This window comes from Heterocephalus glaber, unplaced genomic scaffold, assembly GCF_053883595.1.
Source record: "Heterocephalus glaber isolate CG9 unplaced genomic scaffold, H.glaber_assembly_v1.0 deba00001608, whole genome shotgun sequence".
NCBI lineage: Eukaryota > Metazoa > Chordata > Mammalia > Rodentia > Bathyergidae > Heterocephalus > Heterocephalus glaber.
Genome location: NW_028258379.1, coordinates 15,806,302 through 15,832,942, shown reverse-complemented (window position 1 = coordinate 15,832,942; position 26,641 = coordinate 15,806,302). Strand labels below are relative to the sequence as shown.

Genomic DNA, 26,641 nt, shown 5'->3' with positions numbered 1-26,641 from the left:
TCCACAGACACAGGAAGTCCCCACTGTGGTCTCTGGGTGGCAACAGCAGTGAGTGGTCTGAATTGGGGATCAAGGAACTTCACTTGCCTGTACTTGTGAGGCCTAAATGTGCTGGCTTTGGGTTATGGGATAATAATGCTATATGTTCTATTTTTTTTTTTTTAGTTCATTTATTTTTTTTTGAAAAGTAGAACTCCTAAGAGTTTGATTAACAGGTTGAAGAAGCGATTCCATTGAGACCCAGGTCAGGCATGAGCTGATAGCGGAACTCTAACTCTAGCCAGTCACCTGAATGAGCAACCCATTCCCACCATACCTCACCTCACCCTCCACCTCCACAGCGGAATGAAAAATAGCAGGGAAGGGGAAGGAGGACTTCCAACTTAGATTCCTTTAGACTTTAATGGAACATTATTCTGGACTTTAATTTCTCCTTAGGAATTCAACAACAGGAGTTCATATCTGGAACAATTTTATGTTGCTGACATGTTAGCTGGAGCATTTTTATGCTGTCATTTTTACTTATTTCACAATTTTTAACCTTTATTATACAACAATATAGTAAAACACAACTTGAAATAGGAAATATTATTAAGTAATTAATAAGCACTTGTCAGGCACCATTTCAAGTGCATTCCATGTATTAAAATACACATTTGAACAACACTATAAAGGATCAGTAGTGGTCTCATTTTACAGATGAGGATAGTAAGGCACAGAAAGGTTTGAGCAGGATGTGAGGGCGATCTGGCTGCAACATCTGTCACCCCACTGATCACCAGGGCTGATTTGGCTGACCTGGTTGGCCAGGCGGATGTCCCCTTCCTCCCTCACCACTCCACATGGGTCCTTCCTGAAGCTGTGCTCTTGGTCGAAGAGGACGACCACCCCGATAGAGGAGAACTGTTTCCTCAGTCAAGGGTATGTGGGTAGCTGCGCTCCTCTGCTAGAACCTCCAAATAAGCTTTCAAGAAAAGTTTGAGTAATTTTGCCTAATTACATAATTTTGTTAAAAAACTTTTTTTTAAAGAGACATGGTCTTGCTACGTTGCCCAGGCTTTCTTGAACACCTGGACTCAAGCCACCTTCCCACTCCAGCCTCGTGAGTCGCTGGGGTTGTAGGTGGGCACCACCATGCCCAACAACAAAACAATTATGAACTATGAATTGTTAGGCTTGAGTACACTGTAGCTGAGAAGTTGATTTAATTAGTGCTTTATATGACTCATTTCAGAGCCTTCTGTGGGCCAATAATAAACTGCCAACCAATGGCCCCAGGTGGAGCCACTAACGGGAGGGAAGTTCCCAATGAGCTGCTGGTGTCTTCTCCCAAAGAATGAATGCTCACTGAGTGACAGGGTGAGCTCAACAGGGTGAAAAACCAAAAGCCAGGAATTTAGGGAGAACTCTCTCTTCCTCTCTCCAAAATTTTTTTCTTGGCTCATGTTTGCAGTACATAATGATTGCATTCCTCAGGGGGTGGGTACATATATATAACACATCTCAATTCTTTTTCTCATCCCCCTTTCCCCCTCCCTTTCCACTCTCTCCATCTCTTGTTTCATTCCTTTTTGGCAAAAGATCTCCCTATTTCCTATTATGTATCATTTATTTTGCTCTTTAATTATTTATGCTTTGGGTTTCTCACATAGGAGAAACCACACAATATTCAAGCTTCTCTATCGGATTTATCTCACCAAACATTATGGTCTCAGGGTACATCCATTTTCCTACAAATGACTCAAGTTTATTCTTCTTTGTGGCAGAGTAGTACTCCATTGTGTATATATACCATATTTTCTTTATCCATTCATCTTTTGATGGGCATATAGGCTGCTTCTAAGATTTAGCTATTAAGAGCTGTGCTGCTATAAACATGGGTATGCATGTGTCACTGTAACAGGATGTCTTTAACTCTTTCAGGAAGATACTAAGAAGGGGAATAGCTGAGTTAAACGGAATTTCTAATTTTACTTATTTGAGAAATCTTCATACTGATTTCCATAGTGGTTGGAGTAGTTTACATTTCTACCAACAATGTAGAAAGGGTTCCTTTCTCCTTGCAGCCTTCCCAGCCTTTGTTATTATTTCATTTCTTAATGATAGCCATTCTTTCTGGAGTAAGATAGAATCTCAGTGTTTTAATTCGCATTTCTCTAATGGGCAGAGATGTTAAATATTTTTTTTATGTATTTATTGGCCATTTATGCTTCTTATGAGAAGTCTCTGTTCATTTCAGCTGCCAATTTTTCTTCTTATTCTTGAAGGGGTCTAATTTTTTTGAGTTATTTATATATTCTAGATATTAATCCTCTGTCCAAGGAATAGCTGGCAAAAATTTCTTCCCAGCTTGTAGGCTGTCTCTTCATTCTGTTGGTTATTTTTTATGCCACTGGGGTACTATTCAGAAAGTCCTTGCCTATGTCTATGTCTTCAAGAGTTTTACCTATTTTACCTTCCAACAGACTGTTTCTGCTTTAACATTTACATCTTTGATGCATTTTTTAGTTTACTACATGATGCAAGATATGGGTCTAGATTTAATCTTCTGCATGTGAATAGCCAGTTTTCCCAGAACCATTTGTTAAAGATGCTATCTTTCAGAGTACATTTTTGGCCCCTTTGTCAAAGATCAAATAGCTAAATGTGGCTGGTGTTATTTCTGCATCCTCTATTCTATTCCATTGATTCACATGTCTGTTTTTGTGCCAATACCATGCTGTTTTTTGGGTGTGCTTTTTTTTTTAACACTGCAGCTTTGTAATATAACTTGAAGTCTAGGATTGTGATGCTTTCTGCTTTGCTGTTGTTGCCCAGGATTGCTTTTGCTATTCTGTGTCTCTTCTGATTCCATATGAATTTTAGAACTGTCTTCTCTAGTTTTGTGTGGAATGCTATTGGTATTTTGATTGGACTGCATTAAATCTATGTATCAGTTTTGGAAGTATCTTAGTTACTTTTCTCATTGCTGACACAGAATATCCAACACCCAAAGTTTAGCAAGAAACGGTTTATTTCAGCTCACAGTTTGTAGAGGTTTCAGTCCACAGCCAGCTGTCTCCAAGGCAAGGTGGCATGGCAGAGGGGCTTCACAGAAGAGAAACAGTCCTTGGCAAAGCAGGCAAGAGGTAATAAAGTAAGAGTGCCTGCCTTTCCCTTGTATCCCATCTAGGCTACAAGCCTTTGGGTGGTGCCACCCACAGGGCGGGTGGGCCTTCTGTCTTTATTAAATCCATTCAGCCACACCCAGAATTATTCTAATTCCAATCAGTGGACTAATTAGTACCACACACCTTTAATCCCAGTATCACACACTGTAGATCTAGCCAGCTCTGAAAAGCCCCACCTATGAGCACATGAGGCTTTAGGGGGAAATCTAGATATAAGCCTTTAACAAAAGTGTAGACATTTTGACAATATTGGTTCTGTCTATCCAAGATCAGGGCACATCTTTCCATTTTCTGATGTCCTCTTTGATCACTTTTTTCAGAGTACTTAGTTTTCATTGTATAGGTCTTTCACTTCCTTGGTTAGGTTCCTAAGTATTTCATTTTTCTAGATACTACTATGAGTGGTATTGTTTTCCTAATTTCTTTCTCAATGAGCTTGTTATTGGTGTACAGGAACGCTACTGATTTTTGTATGTTTATTTTTATCCTGCTATGCTACTGAATTTGGTTATTCTAGGAGTCTTTTGAGTGGAATGTTTTGGGCCTTCTATGTAGACGATCATCATCTACAAATAAGGATAACTGACTTCTTCCTTTCCTATACATATCCCTTTTCTTTCCTTCTCTTGCCTGATTGCTCTGGCTAATGTTCTGAGTATGTGTACCCTCTCTGTACTTGGGCCTCTCTGTCCACCAAGCTTAGAATCAGCTGTGGCACCAAGGAGGAGAGTCTGAAATAGCTTGGCTCCTCAGCAAGAGCCTGGGCAGGTGAGTTTATGACGAGGCAAAAGAAATAAAAAGCTCATTTTAGATCTAAATTCAGGCCACACTTTCCTACGTCACTTTACCAGCAATACAGCTGACATTTAGGTCCCTCTTTGACTCCCATGTATATTTTTTATTGGTCTGAATTCAAAGGAGAGAGATTGTCCCTAGCTGGTACCTCCAAACCCTAATGTCAAAAAGATTTAAAGAAATATGATACTTCTACCTCAAAGAACATAAACCATGCCAAGTCCAGAAATCAAGATGGCAAGAATGTTTCTTAAATGACAAAGGGAAAAGGAATGCTGAAAAGGAAGCATATGTAGCTCACATGCAGAAGTGTGAAGTGTCCTTATGTAGGCATTAACTCTTATGGAAGAAGAGCCAATTGGAGAAGCCTCACCTGTATGACACTGATGTGTCCTTAAATAAATGATACTGCCATCTTACCAAGAATGAATTATACAGGTGCCCAATCAGAGTTTGAAAGCTAGCTCTGCAACTGTTTTACTCCTGAACCACAAGTTCTCGAGGATTTGAAAAGCCTGAATTGGTTGACAGTGTTCAGCAGCCTCTGCAGCGACTCTGCCCAGGAAATGTGGCTGAGCTCGGGTGCTGGGGTGGGCACTCTGCATCGAGCACTTACTACAGAATTCCGCGTACTCAGCTGGCAGGAGGAAGGTCTGAGGGAGGATGTGAAAAGCCTTGAATCCATGTGTATGTTGCATTCGAACGATATTTTTGTACAGCCGGTCCTTTCGTGTTAGTTCATAAGACCTAAAAACCGAAAAAGAATTTCCAATTCAGTAATCTGACTCTGAGGTTTTCCTGTGCTATCACACTGAAGAGTTCATAGTTCACCATTCTGGAGCACCTGCTGAAGTACTGTGCATTCAAACCTGTCACCTTGTTAACACAAAAGGTACGAATCATTTTCTCAAATGAAAGTTTTTGGCCAGATTTACTCATTAAGATATAATATAGGCCAGACCTGGTGGTACACACCTGTCATCCCAGGACTAGGGAAGCTGAGGCAAGGCGATCAGTGAGTTCAAGGCCAGCCTGAACTGCACAGTGAGTTTAAGGCCAGCCAGAACTAGATAGTGAGACGGTGTCTCAAAAAAACAAAACAAAAAAGAACAAGATACAAGTACAATGAAATTTCCCCTTTTTGGTGTACAATTCTGAGTTTGGAAAAACATGGACAATTAGGTACTGACCACTACAATCGACATGTGCACCCCAATGTGTTCTGACATCCTAAATCTGCCTCAAGTCCCTTTGTACTTAACCCCTACAATCACTGCTAGGCCCCAGGAAAACATTCATCTCTTTTCCTTATTTTTTTGCCCTTTTCCAGAAAGTAAAAAAAAAAAAAGAATCATACAGCATATATCTTTTCTTTTTCTTCTTTGTTTCTTTCCTTTTCTTTTCTTAGTACTGGAGATTGAACCCAAGGCCTTCACACTAAGCTACATCTTCACCACCCCCTTTTTATTTTGAGATAGGGTCTTCTGTCTTTTTAAGACTGGCTTATGGGCTGGGGATTTAGCTCACTGGTTCTGCCGCCTACCTCGCAAGCACAAGGACCTGAGTTCAATCCCTGGTACCAAAAACAAAACAAAACAAAACAAAACAAAACAAAACAAAACAAAACAAAAAGACCGGCTTATTTCACTGACCACAATGCACTTGAGATTTATTCTTGTTGTTGCATGTATCAGTATTTTGTCCTTTTTTTGGTCAGTAAGAACTCATGGTATGGATGTGCCACAATATATCTGTTCACCAGCTGAAGGACATTTGCATCATTTCCAGGTTGGAGAGATTACGAAAAAGTTGCTATAAACCTTCACACACAGGTTTTTGTATTAACACAAATTTTTTTTTTTGCAGGCTCGCATTAATTTTTTTTGCATCCCTGCATTCTCTTCTGTTATAACTCTACTAGAATACTGAGAACATAAATTCTTTTTTTTGCACTATCAAGGATCAAACTCAGGACCTTGCACTTTCAAGGCAGGTGCAGTACCACTGAGATAAATCCTGGGCCAAAGAACGTGAATTCTTACAAGGTTTTATGCGAACATTTTAATTTTTCTAAGAAGGGGCTACTAGGTTGTTTAGCAAGTTATGTTATTTGTCTACTGCTGCACACTAAATAGCCCCCAAACCTAGAAGCTTGAAATAACAAAACACATTTGTAATCCCACACAGCTTCTGTGGGCCAGAAACGTGGGATGACAGAGCCTGGTAGTTCTGTCTCAGGGTCTGTGCTGAGATTCCAGTTGAGAAGGTGGACAGCACTAGCTGGGGACAGAGGACCCACTTCCCAGATGGCTCCCTGAGAGGGGCTGGCTGCTGATAGGAGGCCTTGTTCCTCCCCATGTGAGCCATTCCACAGGACAGAGTGCCTTCCTGACATAACAACTACTCCTCCCAGACCCAGAGATCCAAGAAAGACAGCGAGAAGAAGCTGTACCCTGCTGTGACCTAGTCTGAGTGATATACCACTACTTCTGCCACATTCCATTTGTTGGAGGCAAGTTACTAAGTCCAGCTGACACTCAAGAACAGAAAAATTTAGCTTGGACTTTTGAAGGTAGTGTCAAAGAATTTATAGACACATTTTATAATCACCACATAACTACATGTTTAACTTTGTAAGAAACTGCCAAATGGTTATTCTGAGAATATTGGAAAAACAAGCGCAGTTCCTCTTACCATTCTCAGGGACACAGAGGAAATACCAGTGTTTTTCCCAGGCTCCACTCTAACTTCAACACAGTCACTCACACTTTTGACACCAGATGTGTAGGAGCCTTTTGCCACATACCAGCAAAGGATCCTACAGCACACGCCAGTTGACTGTTCTCTGATTCAACTCAATTCCAACACTGCCTACCTGGAGATACCTGAGGTCTCTGTTCCCAAGACTGCCACTCACTTCAGGTGCCACTTACAAGCCCCCGGTTGTTTTATCTGTGCGGCTGATTGACCAGCCACTAGTCACAGTACCCAAGACTGTCTCCTTGGGTTCAACTGATCTGCTACAGTGGATCACAGACCTCGTTGCATCTACGGGTTTATTACCAAGGATATAAACAGAAGATGCATAAGGCAAGGCATGAAAGAAGGGGTGCAGAGCTTCCATGCCCCTTCCCAGCATGCCACCCTCTAGGAAACTCCACATGCTCAGCTTCCTGGAAGCTCTCCAAACCCAGTCCTTTAGGGCCAGAATGGAAGCCCCCTTAGGTAGGCGTGGTGGATTAAATCACTGGTCACTAGTGACCAACATAACCTCCAGCCCTGTTCTCCCCTCTGGAGGCTGAGGGTCAGGCTAAAAGTCCAACCCCTCTAATCATGGGGGTCTTTTCCTTAGACCAGCCCTCATCCTCAAGTTACCTAGGGGCTACAGTCACAGTTTGACTCATTAGCATATAAAAGGACACTTACTACTTTAAAGATTCCAAAGACTTTAGGAATTGTACAGCAAGAACCAGAGACTTAAGGCTAAATACAGATTTTACAATATCACAGTTACCATTTTGTATTACCACCAGTCACATTTACTATTCTACTTGCAACGCATCCTATCCATCAGTTGGTTTTGGTTTTTTTGTTTGTTTGTTTTGGCCATTCCAATAGCTATATGCTAGTACCTCACATGGTTTTAATGTGTATCCCACCAATGACTAATGATGTTGGGCATCTTTTCACGTCTTTATTTGCCATATATACATCTTATACTAAGTACCTAAATCTTTTGCCCACTTTGAAAAGTAGGGTTGTTTGCTTGTTTTCTTATTACTAAGTTTTGTGAGCTCATTATATGCTCTGGATACAAATTCCTTATTGGATATGTGTTTTGTAAATATTTTCTCTATTCCACAATTTTTTTTGGTATTGGGATTTGAACCCAAGTCCTTCATGCTGAGGTATACCCTCAACCCTCTACTTAATTTGTTATTTTCAGACAAGAGTTTCCCTGAGTTGCTAAATTGCCCAGGCTGGGCTCCAACTTGTGATCCTCCTGCCCCAGACACCCAGAGGGCTGGGATTACAGGTGCACACCACCACATCCACTTGATTTTCTTCAAGTGTCATTCAGACAATAGATGGTCCTAATTTTGATGAAGCCCCATTTATCATTTTTTTCTTTTATGCATTATGTTTTATTGTTATATGAAAGAAATTTCTATCTAACCCAGGATCATAATAAAGATTTTTCTCTCTACAAATTTTAGTTTCTTTCACGTTTAGGTCTATGATCTTTTTTCCAAATGGCCTTTTAAAAATTAAGTTATTAAAAAAACTGAGTTATAAGTATAAAATTCTAATCTAAAACAAATATTGAATATAAATTTAAAAGATTGCATTTTGATTTTGACTTTTGATAAATATACTCAAAATTTCAGGTTATAAAAATGAAATAAGCTGGGCAAGGTGACATACACCTGAAATCTCAGCACTTGGGAGGCCGAGGCAGGAGGATCACTGCGAGTTCGAGGCCAGCCTAGGCTACACAGTGAGTTCAAGGCGAGCCTGAACTATACATGGTGAGACCTGTCTAAAAAAAAAAAAAACTAAATACAGTATAACCAGGTGTGGTGGTGTACACGTATGTATAATCCCAGCACTAGAGAAGCTGAGGCAGGAGCAGCTCTGCAAATTGGAGGCCAGCCTGGGGCTGTAGAATGAGTTCACGGCCAGCTTGAACTACACAGCAAGACCTTTTCTCAAAAAACTAAATGTATGAAAGAAATTCTAGCTTTATAAAGCTTCATCAACCAAGTCTGTGCCTATTCACCAGTGATTATGAAATATTTTAGGAATGCTATATCTTTTGTTTTAATTGAATCATAATTCTCTAATAGCATAAAAATATGGATTATTCATGTAATAAGAAACATCAATATACCAATTAACAAGTTCCAAAACCAAAGTATTCTGAACAGAAGGAAAACCAGACACCTGGAAAATAACAATTTGGCAAGGAGAAAAAAGTCAATCTCCAGGAATCAGGAAGGAACTGGCAGGAAAATTAGAAGCTCAACGAAGGTGCCGAAATGGATCACAATGCAAAGACAAGAACAAAGCAATTTGGAATCTCAAGCCAGCTCCTGGGGAGGGGAACCTGTTTCTGCAGATATAAGGTAAGTCCCCAAGGTGAGAAGTCAGGCCTGGCTTGCTTAGCTATCAGAGTGGCTGGGTCCAAAGTGTTGGCATTAAGTAAAGCAGGCTGCCTAAAAACCCCTGCCCTGCTACTTTTCTCCAGCACAGACCAGAGGTTGGACTGCTTTCCCCATTTATCAGCGTGAGCAAGGGGACACGCCCTGGCTTGGACAGGACATAGCCTGAGGTAAAGGGACAGGGGTCTCCGGAACAGGGGCCACCTCACAAACCCACAGGCTATAAAACCAGGCAGAGGAAGCCGTAAACTTGATGAATCCCAAAACTGCAGATCCTAGAAAGAACCTATCTTTCAAATTACAGAGAAAAATATTTTTCCCCTTTGGATTCATCTCTCTCTCCTCTCTCACTGTTTTCACTGATGGGGGGGGGGGGTTGAAGGAACGTTTTCTTTTTTTCTTTTCTTTTGGTTTTTTTTTTCCCATTAACTTTATTGATACATTTTAGGTATAAAATACAGTTACATTCATCATTGGGATCTTGTACCATTACATGAGTCTCTTGGTTCTTATTATTTTTCCCTTTCCCTTGCCCTCCCTTCACCCCCTCCACCCTTCCCTATTTGCAAAGACCTTGTTTCCATTTTTTTCCTTTTCTCATATTTTTTCCTTTCCCTTCTTTCCCTTCCCCTACCCCTCCCAATTCTCCTGCTCTTTTAGACCTTTTCTTCCTGCTACACAGTATCAGTTATACATTTTTTAAATTACAATATTAAGATCTAGGAGATATTATCACAGATTTTACAGAATTTAAAAGGATATAGAAAGTATATTACAAAAAATGTTTTGAAATAAATTTGACAACTTCTAAGAAGTAACTTAGAAGACAAATTAATGAAACTAGCTCTGCAGGAAATACAAAATTTGAATAGCACCTATTAAAAAGAGTATATTCCTAGCTTGAAAACCTACCTATATGACAACAGCAGGCTCATAAACATTTTAACTGATAAATTATATCAAACATTTAAAGCAGAAAAAAGAAGGAACATTTCTCCCCTCATTTTAGGAACTCAACACTGTGCTAATCCTAAAACTGGATAAAGATAATAGAAGAAAAAAGTATGAACATAGATAGAAATTTGTTTAACAAAACAAACTATTACAAGTCAGATCTGGCAGGATGTAGAAAGTTTTATTATAGGGATGGCAGTGTTGCTTCAGCGTTGGAAGATCCACCCCCAAAAATAATCATTTAAACAGAGGAAAGGAGAAAACCATATGATCCTGTCACTAGTTGGAGAAAGAGTATTAGACTAAATTCTATAGCTGTTCATGGTAAAAGCTATCAGGAGACTAGAAGTAGAACAGAACCTTCTCAACAGATCAAAGACATGTACTCCATACTTCCAACAAAAACTCCTTCTATGAATGGAGACGATACAATGCTTTCTCCCTAAAGTGGGGAACAAGGGCAGATATGCCTACTCTTCATCTGTCCATTAGACTTTGAAACATAGGTGTAAACCAAAATAGTCTGGCAATAAAATGACACAACTAGGATAGGATTGGCACGGCAGAAGCAAAATCTTTATATGTAGATGAAATGATCATCTACAGAGAAAATACTAAGAAATCTCTAGGAGCCCCTAGAACTTGTACTTGAATTTAGGAGGATTAGAAAACACAAGGTATATATAAAAATTCAGGTCTGTGTATACTTGCTATAAATGAAGAACTGGATATTGAAATTTATAAGTTATGTAGGAGTATAAAGGACCCAGAAAAGCCAAAAACAAAAACAAAAAGTGTTGGAAGATGTTTAGCACCCAATTTTAAGACTTCTTCTAGAGCTACAGTAATCAAGGCAGTGTTGGTGTAAGGAAAGACATATAGATCATTGGAATAAAACAGAGAATCTAGAAATAGAACCACACATATATGGTCCACTGAGTTTTGAAAGATTATTTAACATTAGCATTTTACAGAATATAAACTCGATTCAAGAGCCAAGGAAGAGATAGTGTCTTCAGCAAACGGCACTAGAACACCTGGTATCCGTATATAAAAAATTAACCTCAACCCTTTTTTTCCATACATGAAAATAACTTGAAGGGATCTATGAACCTAAATAAGAAAGCCTAAAAGTATAAAACTTTAAGAAGAACTTATAAGGGAAAATATTTATGAATTCAGGGTAGGCAAGAACTACCTAGAATACAAAAAACATGATGTATAAAAGAAAAAAAATTGATAAATGAGATTCCATCAAAATTTAGAACTTTAAATGACATCATTAAAATGAAAAGTAGTCCTTAAACAGACCATATTTACAATGCATATAACCTATGACCATAATATATAAAGAATTCTTAGAGCTCATTAATAGACAACCCAATTAAAATGTAGACATAAGAAGATGATAGCCAGTATAGCACAAGGAAAGGTGTGCATTCTAGAATCAGAAAAATACTAATCAGTACAATAGTAAGATTGAATTATACACTCATTAGGGAGATGAAGTCAAAAGATTTAAAAGCCTTGTCATGGCTTTTTCTTTTTGTTGGATTCTCCTCCTTTGTGTTTAATTTGTCACACCCAATGGATTCATTCTGCTGGGTTTCCTGGGGTTGTGATCCTCATTGTCTTTTCCTAGGGTATTGTCTAAAATTTTTTTGGAGTGCTGGTTTGGTATTCATGAAGTTCCTGAGGTGCTCTTTATCATGAAAGTATCTTATTTCTCTATCAATTTTGAAAGATAGTTTTGCAGGGTACATCAATCTGGGTTGGAGGCTGTTTTCCTTTAGGGCTTGAAATACATCACTCCAAGCTCTTCTTGCCTTGAGGGTTTGTGTTGAGAAGTCTGTTGTGATTCTGATGGGCTTTCCTTTGTATGTGATTTGTTTCTTTTCTCTCACTGCTTGTAGAATTTTATTCTTCTGTTGGATTTCTGGAATCCTAACTATTATATGCCTATGTGTAGATTTTTTTTGATTAAGGCTAGCTGGAGTCCTATATGCCTCACTTATCTGTATGTCAAGTTCTTTTCCCCTGCTTGGGAAGTTTTCTGCCATCACTTCTGTGAACAGTTTTTTTATGTCATCTGCACTCTCTCCTCTTTCTTCATTGACTCCAATCAGTCTTATGTTATTTTTCTTTGCATCGTCTAGCAACTGCTGGATTGATTTCTCGTGTTCCCTTACAATTTTTAAGCAATTTTTCTTTTCCTCCTCACTAATTACAATCTTATCTTCTATATGTGAAATTCTATCCTCACTTTGGTTCATTCTGCTGTGCAGACTTTCGATGGAGTTTTTAATCTCTTGGAAATCTGTTTGTATCTGTTTTATGGATTCCATTTGTTTCCTATGTTGGGATTCCATCATGTTCCTCAGATCCTCTATTTTTTTATCTGCGTCCTCTCTAGATTTATTAATCATGTCTTGCACTATGAGCAAAATCTTTGCTGTTATCTGAGTAATTATTTCTGATTTCATTTTTCCCAGATCCTCTTTTGTTGCCAGTTCAGAGAGTCCAGGTGGTTGAGTATCAGAGTGTTCCATCTCGTTTCCCTTTGGGGTTGCTGTAGGTGATCTGGAAGTCTGTTTTTGAGGCTTGTTTATGTGTCTTCTCATTTCCACGGCGGGGGTGGGGTGCTTCTGGTGCCCACGCGGCTCACCTTCTCTGCCCTAGGAGCTTAGGATGGCAGTGGGGGAGCTTCCTTCTGGGTGCCGGGACCAGCTGAGCTTCTCTGCCCTAGGAGCCTGGGATGGAGGCGGGGAGCTTCCTTCCGGGTGCTGGGACCGGCTGAGCTTCACTACCCTAGGGGCCTTGGATGGAGGCAGGGAGCTTCCTTCCAGGTGCTGGGAGCGGCTGAGCTTCACTGCCATAGGAGCCTGGGATGGAGGCGGGGGAGCTTCCTTCCGGGTGCTGGGACCGGCTCACCTTCTTGGCCCTAGGAGCCTGGGATGGCAGCGGGGGAGCTTCCTTCTGGGTGCTGGGACCGGCTGAGCTTCACTCTCTTTTGGTTTTTTGAGACAAGGTCTTGCTGTGTAGTTCAGGCTGGCCTTCAACTCACAGCGATCCTCCTGCTTCAGCCTCCTAAGTTTTGGGATTACAGGCATATACCACCATGCCTGGCTCTTTTTTCTTTCCTTTATTCTCTTAATTTCTCATTTCCTTTTTTAAAAACTTTATTCTTTTTATTAGTATATATTTGTCATACACATTGATCACGTTCATCATAGGGAATTTGTAGCTGTACATAAAACATCTCAATTCTCTTTTTCCCATTCCCCTCCTCTCCCTTCAACCGTTCTTCCCCTCCATTTACCCAAGCTGTTTCCATTTTTTTCCCTTCCATTCTCCTTTTTTTGTCTTCTTCCTTCCTTCCTTTCCTTCCACCTTCCCTCCCTTGTTCCCCTTCCCACATGTTCTTCCTCCTTCCCAATATCTGTCTTCCATTATGGTCACTTACAATTTGGGTTTCTGACAGAGAAACTATGTGATATTTCAATTTGTGTGTCTGATTTATTTCACTTAAGATTATAGTCTCAAGGTACATCCATTTTCCTACAAATGATTTCAATGTATCCTTCTTTATGGCAGAGTAGGACTCCATTGTATATAAATATCACATTTTCTTTATCCATTCATCTGTTGATAGGCATACGGGCTGTTTCCAAGATTCAGCTATTATAAATTGTGCTGCTATAAACATGGCTATACATATATCATTGTGGAATGATGTTTCTAACTCTTCTGGGAAGATACTCAGAAGGGAAACAGCTGAGTCAGATGGAACCTCTATTTACAGTTTTTTGAAGAATCCCCATACTGACCTCCACAGTGGTTGTACCAGTTTACACTCCCATCAACAATGAAGATTTCCTTTTTCCCCACAGCCTCACCAACATTTGTTATTGGTAGATTTCTCGATGATAGCCATTCTTTCTGGAGTGAGATGAAATCTCAGTGTTGTTTTAATTTGCATTTATTGAATTATCAGTGATATTGAGCATTTTTTCATATATTTATTTGCTATTTGTACTACTTCATCTGAGAAATGTCTATTCATTTCAGATGCCCATTTTTGAACTGGGTCTTTAAATTTGGGGGTCTGATTTTTTTTTTTTTTTTTAGTTCTTTATATATTCTAGATAGTAGTCCTTTGTCTGAGGAGTAGCTGGTAAATTTTTTTTTCCCCATCCTCTGGGTTGTCTCTTTACTCTGTTGGTGGTTTCCTTTCCTGTACAGAAGCTTTTTAATTTGATGTGATCCCAGTTGTTGATTCTTTGTAAAATTTCTTGTGTGGGCAGGGTTTTGTTCATAAAGTCTTTGCTTACACCTATGTCTTTTAGAGTTTTACCTATCCATCTTCCAGTAAATTGTTTGCTTTAATATTTAGATCTTTGATCCATTTCAATTTCAGTTTAATGCATGGTGAGAGATAATGGGTCTATGTTCAATTTCCAGCACGTGGAAAACCTATTCTCCCAGGACCACTTATTAAAGAGGCTATCTTTTATTCTTCCCGTGAAGGTGTTTAGCTCCTCTGTCAAACATAAGGTAGCTTAGTGTGCTTGGGGTTGTTTTTGCATCTTCTATTCTGTTCCATTGATCCTCAGGTCTGGTTTTTTTTGCCAGTACCTTGCTGTTTTTATCATGGTAGCTTTGTAGTACAACTTCAAGTTGGGGATTGTGATGGGGCCTGCCTTGCCTTTGTTGCCCAGAACTGTTTTTGCTATTCTAGGTCTCTTCTGGTCCCATATGAATTTTAGGATTGTTTTCTCTAGTTCTGTGAGGTATGCTATTGGTATTTTGATTGAAATTGCATTAAATCTGTGTAACAGTTTTGCAAGTATGGCCACTTTCACTATATTGCTTCTGCCTGTCGAAGAACTGGAGATATATTTCCATTTCTGGATATCCTTTTCGATCTCCTTTTTCAGAGTACAGTAGCTTTCAATGTATAGATCTTGCACTTCCTTTGTTAGATTGATTTCTAAGTATTTCATTTTTCTTAATGCTATTGTGAAAGGTGTAATTTCACTAATTTCTCTCTCAATGAGTTTGTCATTTGTGTATAGGAATGCTACTGATTTTTGAGTGCTGACTTTGTATCCTGCGACACTGCCAAATTTGGTTATTAAAACTAGGAGTCTTCTGGTAGTTTTGGGGGTCTTTTACGTAGAGTAGCAAATAATGATAATTTAACTTCTTCCTTTCCTATCCATTTCTTTTTTTCTTTCTCTTATCTAATTGCTCTGGCTAATGTTTCCAGAACTATATTAAACAAGAGTGGTGATAGTGGGTATCCTTGTCTTGTTTCTGATTTTAGAGTGAAAGGTTTCAGTTTTTGACCATTTAGTATGATGTTGGTTGTTGGTTTGTCACAGATGCCTTTTATCTGACTTTGATAAAGACCTTCTATTCCAATTTTCTGTAGAGTTTTTTTTTAATCATAAATGGTGTTGTGCTTTGTCAAAAGCTTTTTCTGTGTCTGAGATAATCATGTGGTTTTTGTCCTTGGCTCTGTTAATATGATATATTACATTTATTGATTTGTGTATGTTGAACCATCCCTGCACCCCTGGGATAACTCCTACTTGGTTGTGGTGTATAATCTTCTTGATGATTTGCTGCATTCTGTTTGTCAGTATCTTATTGAGGATTTTTACATTTACGTTCATTAAAGAGATTGGCCTGTAGTTCTCTTTTTTGGTTAGGTCCTTCTCTGGTTTTGGTATCAAAGTAATCTTTGCTTCCAGAAATGACTTTGGGGGAACATTGCTTCCCTTTCAATTTCATTAGAGTTTGAAGAGAAGTGGGATTAGACCTTCCCTAAAGTTCTTGTAGAATTCAGCAGCAAATCTGTCAGGACCTGGGCATTTCTTTGTTGGTAGTTTTTTTTTTTAATTACTTCTCCAATTTCATTGACTGATATTGGGATATTTAGAATTTTTGTATCTTCTTGATTCAGCTTTGGTAATTCATATGAATCTAGGAATATGTCCATTTCTTCTGAGTTTCCCATCTTATTAAGAGTACAGGTTCTCCAAGTAGATATTAATGATCTTCTGGATTTCTGCAGGATCTGTTGTGATTCTGCCCTTTTTATTCCTAATGGATTTGGGTCTTTTCTTTCCTTTTTTGGATAAGATTGGCCTAGGGTTTATCAATTTTATTTAATCTTTCGAAGAACAAACTCTTCAATTCATTGATTCTTTGTATTGCTTTCTTAGTCTCAGTTGCATTAATTTCTGCTCTGATTATTATAATTTCCTCCCTCATATGTGCTTTGGGTTTAGCTTGCTCTTTTTTTTCTAGAACCTTGAGGTTCAACATTAGGTTATTTATTTGAGCTTGCTCTGTTTTTCTGAAGTGGGACTTCATCACTATAAATTTCCCTCAGAGGACTGCTTGTATTGCATCCTGTAAGTTCCAGTATGTCGTACTGGCATTATAGTTTTTAATTGTAGAAACTATGTAATTTCCTCTTTAATTTCATCTATGACCCATTGGTTGTTCAGGAGGGTATAATTTAATTTCCATGTGTTTATATAGTTTTTGTAGTTTCTTCTGCCACTGATTTCCAATTTCATTGCACTATGATCTGATAATGTGCATAACTGAAATTCCTTTGCCTTTATGTAAGCATGTTCTATGAGCAAATATGAGGTTTATTTTGGAGAAGGTCTTATGTGCCGCTGAAAAGAATGTGTATTCTTTTGTTGTGGAATGGAACACTGTAGACATCTACTAAATCCATTTGTTCAAAGGCTTGCTTCAGCTCTGATATTTCTTTGTTGATTTTTCATCTAGTTGATCTATTTGCGACAGTGGGGTACTGAGGTCTCCCATCATAACTGTATTAGTGTTTATCTGATTTTTCATATCCATTAATGCTTATTTTATAGTTGGGTGCACTGGTGTTTGGTGCATATATATTTATGGTTGTTACCTCTTTCTCTTGGATTGTTCCCTTAACAAGTATGTAGTGACCTTCTTTGTCTCTTCTGATCAGTCTTGGCTTGAAATCCACTTTGTATGCAAACAGAATAGGTACTCCTGGTTTTTTCCAGGTTCCTGTTGCATGGAGTATTGTTTTCTATCCTTTGACTTTCAGTCTATGAATCTCTTTGATTAAAATGTGCTTCTTGTGTGCAGCATATTGTTGGATCTTATTTCTTGATCCATTCTGCCCTAATCTGTTTCTTTTGATTGGGCAGTTGAGACTGTTCACACTGATGGTTATGTATTGACTTATCCTTGTCATATTATTTTCCTGTTGTTGGTTCCCTTTCTTTCCATTCTGTTTAATTGCTTGCCTTGTCTGGTGGATTCATTCTGCTGGGATTCATAGAATTGTTGTCCTTGTGTTTTCATAGAATATCCTTCAGAACTTTCTGGAGTGATGGTGTGGTGGTCATGAATTTCTTCGTGTGTTCTTTTTTTTGGTACCAGGGATCGAACTCGGGTCCTTGCACTTGCCCAGCAGGTGGTGAAACCACTGAGCTAAATCCCCGGCCCAGGTGTTCTTTATCACTGAAGTATCTTATTTCTTCATCAATTTTGGAAGATAATTTTGCAGGATACATCAATCTGGGTTGGACGTTGTTTTCTTTTAGGGGCTGAAATACTTCAATCCAAGCTCTCCTTGACTTAAGGGTTTGTGTTGAGAAGTCTGCTGTAAGTCTGCTGTAATTCTAATTTTTCTCTTTTCCTTTTAATTTTTCCTTTTTTGTTCCTCTTTTTTTCTTCTTTGTTCTTTCCTGATACCTTTACCCAAAAAGGATCCTTTATCTCACTTTTCTTTCCTCCTCATCTTCCATTGCTTAATTTTTCAAATTTTTCTTCTTTCATTCTCCTGTTCACCACCCCCTCTATTTTTACTGGTATAAACATTAAGCTCTATTAATCTTTAGATAGTTGCCTCTATGTTATTACTGTTGAATTCACTTCTATAGTTAGTGGAGACACAGTTGTCACATTTAGTAGATGTTTACTATATGTTAACATTAGGTTTGTCTTAGTGTTTATGCTGTAATTATATATGTGTTTTCTATGGTTAAGGGTGGTACAGCATTGGTTCATTTTTTGTTCAGCGCTTTTGGGTTTTTTTGGTACCTGGGATTGAACTCAGGACCTTGCGCTTGTGAGGCAGGTGGCAGAACCACTGAGTTAAATCCCCAGCCCTTGTGTTTTTGTTTTTTGAGACAGGTCTTACTATGTGGTTTAGGCTAGAGCCTTGAACTTGTTGCAATCCTGCTTCAGCCTCCTGAATGCTGGGATTATAGGCATGCACCAACACGCCTGGCCCAATATTGGTTCTTACGGTATCCGTTTTGTCTTTCACACCATTATTGTCACTCATTTACTTGCTATTGCCAGGGGCATATTTGTTGCTAATAAAAGGTTTTCTCTGTATGCCAATATCCAGACTACCTTTATGTTATTAACAATACTATGGTTCCCTTCCCAGGGAACCGGATCCTGACCCAATTACAATGCATCCTTCCCTCCCAAATTAACAGAATTGGTTGGATCTTGGGACACAGGCAAAGGCATATAGTTAGCTATACCCAGTGGCCTATATTTAGCCACTGAAAAGCAGACACTAAAGAGATCTCCATACTAGCAACAAAGTCTTTTCACTACAAGCACCCATAAACTGAAGCCAAAAATAAGTAAGTAAATAAAAACAAGAGAAGATAAGGCAACAAAATGCCTCCAAAAACTCCCAATCCCCCCAAAGCTAATCAATGGGGAAGTAATCAAAAGTCACACACCCAAATTATTTGAAAGGGTAACAAAGGAGATTAAAAACACAGATCACTAAGGTGTTAAGTGAGCTCAAAGAAGATATGATAAATAATGAACATAATAAACAAAATGATCAGCAAGTTTATAGAAGACACTACTAAATAGCTAGCTGAGCGAAACAAAACAATACAAAACATGAATGACCAGTTTAACAAAGAATTAAGAGTCCATAAAAAGGTTAATTAAGAGTCCATAAAAATGAAAATCCAGGAGATTAAAACGTCTACTCAAAGTATGGGCACAAGAAGCAACCAGTATAAGGACAAAGCATCAGAACTAGAAGACAGGGCTGCTTGTCAGAGACCAATTATTCAGAGATATCTTAAAAACAGTAAGAGAACATGAAAAATAGATCCAACAGTTGCTAGATGACACAAAAAAGACTAATCTAAGATTAACTGGAATTACTGAAAATCAGAAGACAGTACAAATGACATAAAAAACCTATTTAGAGAAATAGTATCTGAAAGCTTTCCAAATACAAGGAAAGGTATAATTAAATTTTCAAAGGGGATCTTTACCCGAGACGTTACTATAGCAAGATCATTTAATCTAAAGTTAAGGTCTGTCTTGGGCCCTGTACAGGAGGGACATATGATTAATTGCAAGTTTTGCAATTAGTGCACTGGTTTTAGGCCAATATATAAGGACTAGGTAACCATAAGTTCTATTTGCTTGGATAGTTTTTTCTTCAAATATGAAAAAATTTCCCCCCTAAAAACAAATTAAGAAACTTCTCAGAAATTTTAGTATTTCAGTATCTGAATTTGTCAGTCAATTTGCATCTTCACTTGTAATTAACACAGAATTATTTTTGTCAGGCTGTTTCTCAAGTCACATCTAGACAGCTTCATCATAAAAACTCAGAATGTTTCTGTTTTGTCTTATTTTGCTGTTCCAGATCATCCTTTCTCTCTTTTTCTTTTTTCCCAATTTTTGTTTTTTGTTTGCATGTTTGCAGTACATAATGGTCACACTCTTGATGGGGGTTAGTGCATGTACATAACACATTTAAAATCTTTTTTTCATACCCTTCTCCTCTCCCTCTGTCTCTTGGTTCTCTTCCCATTTGAAAAAGATTTATCTCCCTACTTTCTACCATCTTTTATCTTGCTCTTTATATACTGGGTTTCTCTAAATTTTCTTTGTCCTTTAGTTTGGAACCCTGGAAATTCTTCATCTAAAGACAACATATCATGTTAACGTACCAGGTGAATTATTCTTTTATAAAGAGGAAAAACAGTAACTGAAAAGGAAGGGGGAGAACCCATCCACAACAGATGCTCTTAAGAAGCTCAATTTTAGGAACAAGAACCGAAACTCTTTAAAATTATCCATGCCTCTATAGCCTAGAAAAATATCCATAAGCACCCAGGGACATGAACACCTCCATCTGCTTTGCTCTACTGACCTGTGTCAGATCCTCGCGAAAAACATTAATTAGCTGCTGGCTATATAGTCCAGCCTCAGCTATCTTTACCTGTAGCAAAGCAGCTACAGGGCATTACCTGGGAAAGTGATTAACCTTCTGTGCTTCAGAGAGGGTGCGTAGTAAAAATGGCTTCAGGTGGGATCCTGTCCACATCAGGTTATAGTCAGTGCTGCTTGGGTGAACCTGAGGGCAGACAGAAACAAGGAATGTGAAAAACCATCAGAGACAGGCTCTCTCCAGGAGGAGCAATGGCAGGCAGACAGAGGGTCACAGCCATTTTTCATCCACAGAGAACTCACAGGGGTGGCCCAATTAGTATGTTAGCCTGGTAAGACAAAAGCAACTATCACAGAACACGACAATCACATTTAAAGAACAAGAGAGGTGCCAAGCATGATGGCACACACCACTAATCACAGATACTCAGGAGGCTGAAGCCAGAGGATCCCACAGCCTGGGCAACTTAGGAAGATGCAATCTCAAAATAAAAAATAAGCCAGGCATGGTGGTGTACACCTGTTATCCAAGCACCCTGGGAGGCTGAGGCAGAAGATTCCAAGTTCAAACCCAGCCCGGGAAACTGATACCATGTCTCAAAATAAAATTTTTTTAAAAAGGACTGGGAATGCACCTCAGTGTGAAGGCCTTGGATTTAACCCCCTACCCCAAATTGCAAAAAATAAAACAAATTCACCACCCTTCTTTAAAAGTTGATGATGTTTCTCAATACTCTTGCTTATCAAAGTACAAGATTAGGCCTCAATCTCAAAACTACTTTCTTAGACCTTCTATCTTTGCAGATACTAGGTAGAAAGTATTAATCAGAACTGAAACCTTACAGTAACAAAGCAATTCAGATTTATATTTGTTCATTAGAATTCATCTGTCCAGAGAAAGTATCATATCTTTTCCATTCACACAAGGCATTTTTGCTGAAAGTATGAAGTACATGTCTTATCTGCTGAGAAGGTTCTGTTCTACTTCTAGTCTCCTGATAGCTTTTACCATGAACAGCTGTAGAATTTTGTCCAATACTTCTTCTGCAACTACTGACAGGATCATATGGCATTTTCCTTTCCTCTGTTAAAATGATGACTCTTGGGGGTGGATCTTCCAATGCTGAACCAACACTGCCATCCCTATAATAAAACCACTTTCTATACATAGTGACAGATCTGACTTCTAATAGTTTGTTTTGTTAAACCAATTTCTATGTTCATATATTTTCTTCTACTATCTTTATCCAGTTTTAGTATTAGCACAATGTTGATTTCCTAAAATGAGGGGAGAAGTGTTCCTTTTTTCTGCCTTAAATGTTTGATATAATTTATCAGTTAAAATGTATACGAGCCTGTTGTTGTCATATAGGTAGGTTTTCAAGCTAGGAATATACTTTCTTTAATAGGTGCTATTCAAATTTTATATTTCTTCCAGAGTCAGTTTCATTAATTTGTCTTCCAAGGTACTTCTTAGAAGTTGTCAAATTTATTTCAAAAAAGATTTTTGTAATATGCTTTTATATCCTTTTAAATTTTGTAAAATCTGTGGTAATGTCCTCTAAAGTTTGATATTGTAATTAAAACAATGTATAACTGTTATTGCATAATAGGAAGGAAAGAGCTAAAGGAGCAGGGGAAGTGGGATGGGTAGGGGAAAGGAAAGAAGGGAAAGGAAAAAATATGAGAAAAGGAAAAAAACAGAAACAAAGTCTTTGCAAATAGGGAAGGGTGGAGGGGGTGAAGGGAGGGCAGAGGAAAGGGAAAAAATAAGAACCAACATACATCACGTAAAGGTACAAGATCCCAATGATGAATATAACTGTATTTTATACCTAAAATGTACCAATAAACTTAATAGGAAAAAAAAAAGAATTCATCTGTCCATTCATTCAACAATTATGCTTACAATGTGGTAAGACCATAAGAAGCACTAGAGATAATAAAAGAGCAAAGACTGAATATAAAAAGGTATCAGAAAGTCACCCAAATGTCTCCTACAGATCTCAACCTAGAATATGGAGCCAGCAACCAAACTTACATCAGTGGTCTCAAAGTATGTGTAGCGGAGGTCTGTTCTGCATTTTTGCCTGTCCTTTTATGACAATATCCTAATTTTCCCAATTTTCATTAAGGGAATGACTTATTGACATGTATGTATGTATGTAATTCAGACAAGGTTCTTGCTATGTAGTTCCGGCTGGCCTTGAACTCACTCTGTAGCGCAGGCTGGCCTCAAACTCGCAGCTATCCTCCTGCCTCAGCCTCCTGAGTGCTAGAACTACAGACATATGCCACCACACTGGCCTTTACTCCTATGTTTTAAAGAATATGTCAATCATCCATACACCCTCTCCTCCAAGGAGCAAATCAGTGACTCAAGCTAATCCAGTCATTCTATTTCCCGAGAAAGGCACAAGACAATGAATGGAGTCCAGTTACATCCATGGCAGTGCCTGGAGGACATGATCTTGAAGATTATTGATCCTACACCCCAAGGCTACCATGGTCTCTCTCCTCCTGACTGCCTAGCTTTTTCTCTAATTCTGCTAGCCACCTTCTGCACACTTTTCGTCCAAATCTCTTTTGGTGTAAGTTATGTAAAGTCCACTTCTATTGCTCACAATCTAAGAACCTTCATTGGGTATCAGACAACTCCTTATGAGCAACTCAGCATCTAGCACAAGCCCAAGAACATAGCAAGAGAAAAAACAAAAGCCCTGTGGAAATGCTGTCCTTCTACTGCAGGGAGACACTGGTAAAGGCACTAACAAATTCAATCCAAGTTCTGCATCATCAGTAAACACTGGTCCCATGTACTTTCTAGAGCTGGCAGCTAGCAAAGTGGCTAGGATTTTCAGCTTTTGAGTAGGTCAGGTGAGGTAGTAAAAACGAGCTTACTTCATGAAATCCATGGGCTGTCAGAATGTTGCGCACCAGGCGACTGTCCGTTCGCACAATCTTATAAGACAAATGATAACGTTCTAAAGAAAAACATAGAATCAAGTTTATTAACCTGCAAGTTAACTATAAAAACTAAGTAAAATCTAAGATGCTGGCTTGCTTCATTATACTCAGTAACATTACACTGCCACCTTAAAACTCCTCTAACAAGGGCTGGGAGTATAGCTCAGTGTTACAGTGCTTACCCGTCGTGCAGAAAGCCCTGGGTTCAATTCCAGGTACCGCAATACAAAAACACCTATGTTAATTGGGACCAAGAGTCCAAATATCTGAGACTCAGGAGGTTCACTAAACATAGGAGAGCAGAAAAAAAATTACATCTTTGCTTTCACTAATTTTTAGTTAAAATTTTAACAATGCCTTTAAAGAGGAATGCGGACAACAAAGCAGGTAGTAGTAATAGTATCTGTGATGTTGCTACCAACAGATATCAGGTATTTTAATACCACATCACAATTGTAACAATTCCTTCAAAATACCATTCTTACAGTATTTGTAAGTTACGGTAGTTAACAACCTTTCTGCTATACTGTATAATTTAATGCAGTGATAAAGCACAATAAAGTATATAATTTTTAATATTTTAATTACTGTATTTCAATACAATTGATTTCCTTCGTAGTCATTTCTGGTTGGTTTTATTTTTAATTCCCTTAAAGACATTCTACTGAGAAGAGCCTGCAGGCTTCCCTACACTGCCAAGGAGATCCACTGAACCCAAAAGGCCAAGAACCCTGCTCTAGACAGTCCTGTGTCTGATCACACTCATTACCAGGATGTTGGAGGCTGCAGGCCAAATCCAGCCAGCAGACCCGGCTTCTTCACTCTTTGCAGTGCTCCAAAAAATAAAACTAAATTCATTGTTAACCTTTTGAAATTGGAAGAATTTACAGAAAAATCTGAATTTGGGGGCTTTCCTTGAAAAATCTGGCAACCTTGGGCTCTCTTCTCTCCAATGTAAGAGTCACCTGGAGACCTGCAACTGTCCCCTGAAGGACAGGCCCACACTGTCCAGGTCAGCCAGTGCCAAGCCTGCCTCTGCCATGCACACGTCCTGCCAGGCCCCTGTAGGCACTTGTGCCTATAAGCCTGTCTGGGAGAGCAGTCTAAAATCTTGATCTAGCCCCAAAGATGACTATTTACTGTGGACCATTAAGTTCAATCTCTATGTGCCACTTCACACTGAGAAAATTGGTTAAGAATTCTACAGAACACTGGGTGTGGTGGCGCACGCCTGTGATCCCAGAACTCGGGAGGCTGACACAGGAGGATCGCTGAGTGTCTGAAGCCAGCGTGGACTAAAAAGTGAGACCTACAGAACAATTTTTTACAAAGATTGGATATAGAAAAATTTCTGAATAAGTACAGTACAGACCTTACAGACAGATTCTAGGAAAATATTTAGCCTCCACTATCAAAAACAATCATTTGAAGACAGCCATCTCCTTCTATCAATTTATGTGAAAATACTCATAAATCACTGCTGCTCCTTGCCCAGGCCTGGCAAGGACTCTGTGTGAAGTAGATACAGAAAGCCTAGAACAAACTAGCTGGACATTCCGTACACTATGTGCTTCTTGTGGCAAGCTTCTAAAGCCCAGTTATAGGGTTTTCCCAATGATCCATCACTCATATGTCGCCTCTGCAATATGGTTATAAGAGAAACAGCATGGACTCCTATGTGTTTACTTCGGTGCAGAAAAGAATGTCAGCACGGGGCACTGCTTGGGAATATGTGTTCTGATTCCAAGAGGGAGAGGCAAAGCACTAGGTAGGTCTGGAACATCGTGCTATGCCCAACAGAGGGAAGTCCTCAAAACTGATTGGGAACATGTCACAAATGGCCAAATTTGAGACAGTCTGAACATAATTTATGCTTGAGACAGGGTCTCAGTAGGCTGCCCAGGCTAAGCTTGGACTTTCAAGCCTGCATCAGCCTCTTAGAGGAAATAGTGAGAGGAAGACTTAGAATCCACTAATAAAAGAGTCCATGAGGACACACTGATAAGAAGGTGAGAAGGTATACTTGTCTTCTTCTGCTACTATTCACAGAAATTCCACAGCTTAAACAGACATTTGTCATACTATAGTTCTGGAGGTCAGAAGGCTAACACTGATCTCTCACCAGGCTAAAATCAAAGTATTAACAGGGCTATATTCCTTTCTGTAGGCTCTGGATAAGGTCTGTGTCCTTTCTCCAGGTTCTAGTGGCCACAGTTTGTGGCTTATGGTCCCTTCTTTTATTTTCAAATGAAATAGTAGCAGGTCTAGTTTTTCTCACATTGTATCACTCTGGCCTCTTCTACCTCCTTATTCTATTTGGAGGGCTTTTGTGATTATGTTGGACATACCTGGGTAACCCAGGATAATCTCCTTATCTCAAAGACATCTGGGTAGCAACTTTAATCCCTCTTTGCCATGTAAGGTGATGTATTCACAAGCTTCAAAGATTAGTATGTGAACATATTAGGGAGCTTACCATGGTCCACATTCAAGACCCCAAAGATCCACTCCCCTCTCACACACAAGATACACTCAACCCAAAGTCTAAGTCTAAAATATCTAGGGTCAGGGATTTAGCTCAGTGGTTCCACCACCTGCCTCACAAGCACAAGGTCCCGAGTTCAATCCCTGGTACCATAAATAAATAAATAAATAAATAAATAAATAATCTACATCTACCAGCTCAAAACTCCCAAATCTTGCTGGGTACAGAGGCACACACCTGTGATCCCAGCACTCTGGGAGGTTGATACAGTAAGACTGCAAGTCCAAACTCAGCCTGCGAAACTTAGCAAGACCGTATCTCAAAATAAAAACTAAAAAGTAGGGTAAGGATGTAACTCAGAGCAAAGGCCTCGAGTTCAACTCCCAGTACCAAAACAAACAACAATAAAAAACCACGCCCAAATCTCATCGTCTAAAGCTAGCGTAAGTATGATTTACCCTGGGAAAAACCTGCTCTGTGTCTGTAGACCAACAAGTTATTTGTTCCCAAAATATAATGGTAGTTCAAATAGAACACTGGCTACAGATATCTTGGGTTTAAAATGGAAAAGAAATAAAGGAAAAATAGGAGTCATACATTTGGATTTCAAAATCTAGCCAAGCAAACTCCACTAGGTTTTAAGACCACAGAACAGTGCTCTGTAATTCACAGGTCTGTCCTCTTGGGCTTAAGGCTTCACCCTTGAAGCCAGCCTTCTAGTTTCATAAAAGTCAGCATACTTTTACAGCTAAGTCGTTTTATTGTCTTGTTTCTTGCTTGTAGAATTTAACTGTCTCCATTTTCACACATGCGAAAGCCGCTGCACTATCAGCTAGAGTTCCTGCTGGAGGCAAGGGAAGCACCCAACT

At 39.0% G+C, this 26,641-nt stretch overlaps 1 protein-coding gene across 23 annotated transcripts in view; it reads right to left on the bottom strand.

Moving 5' to 3' along the window:
- Nucleotides 1-26,641, bottom strand: part of Ttll5 (tubulin tyrosine ligase like 5) — a 300,152-nt gene that overhangs the window by 260,889 nt on the left and 12,622 nt on the right. For 21 of the 23 annotated variants that reach the window (XR_015444939.1, XR_015444938.1, XR_015444940.1 and 18 more), the window contains exons 4-6: nt 23,222-23,304; nt 20,401-20,507; nt 4,582-4,712 (exon numbers count right to left, since the gene is read on the bottom strand). Coding sequence is in view for 17 of the 23 variants with exons in the window: in XM_087195100.1 (XP_087051226.1) it covers nt 4,582-4,712; nt 20,401-20,507; nt 23,222-23,304 (321 nt within the window). In the remaining 6 variants the exon portion in view is untranslated. The remainder of the gene's footprint in view (nt 1-4,581; nt 4,713-20,400; nt 20,508-23,221; nt 23,305-26,641) is intronic. The other 2 variants (XM_087195104.1, XM_087195114.1) reach the window with 1 other exon arrangement.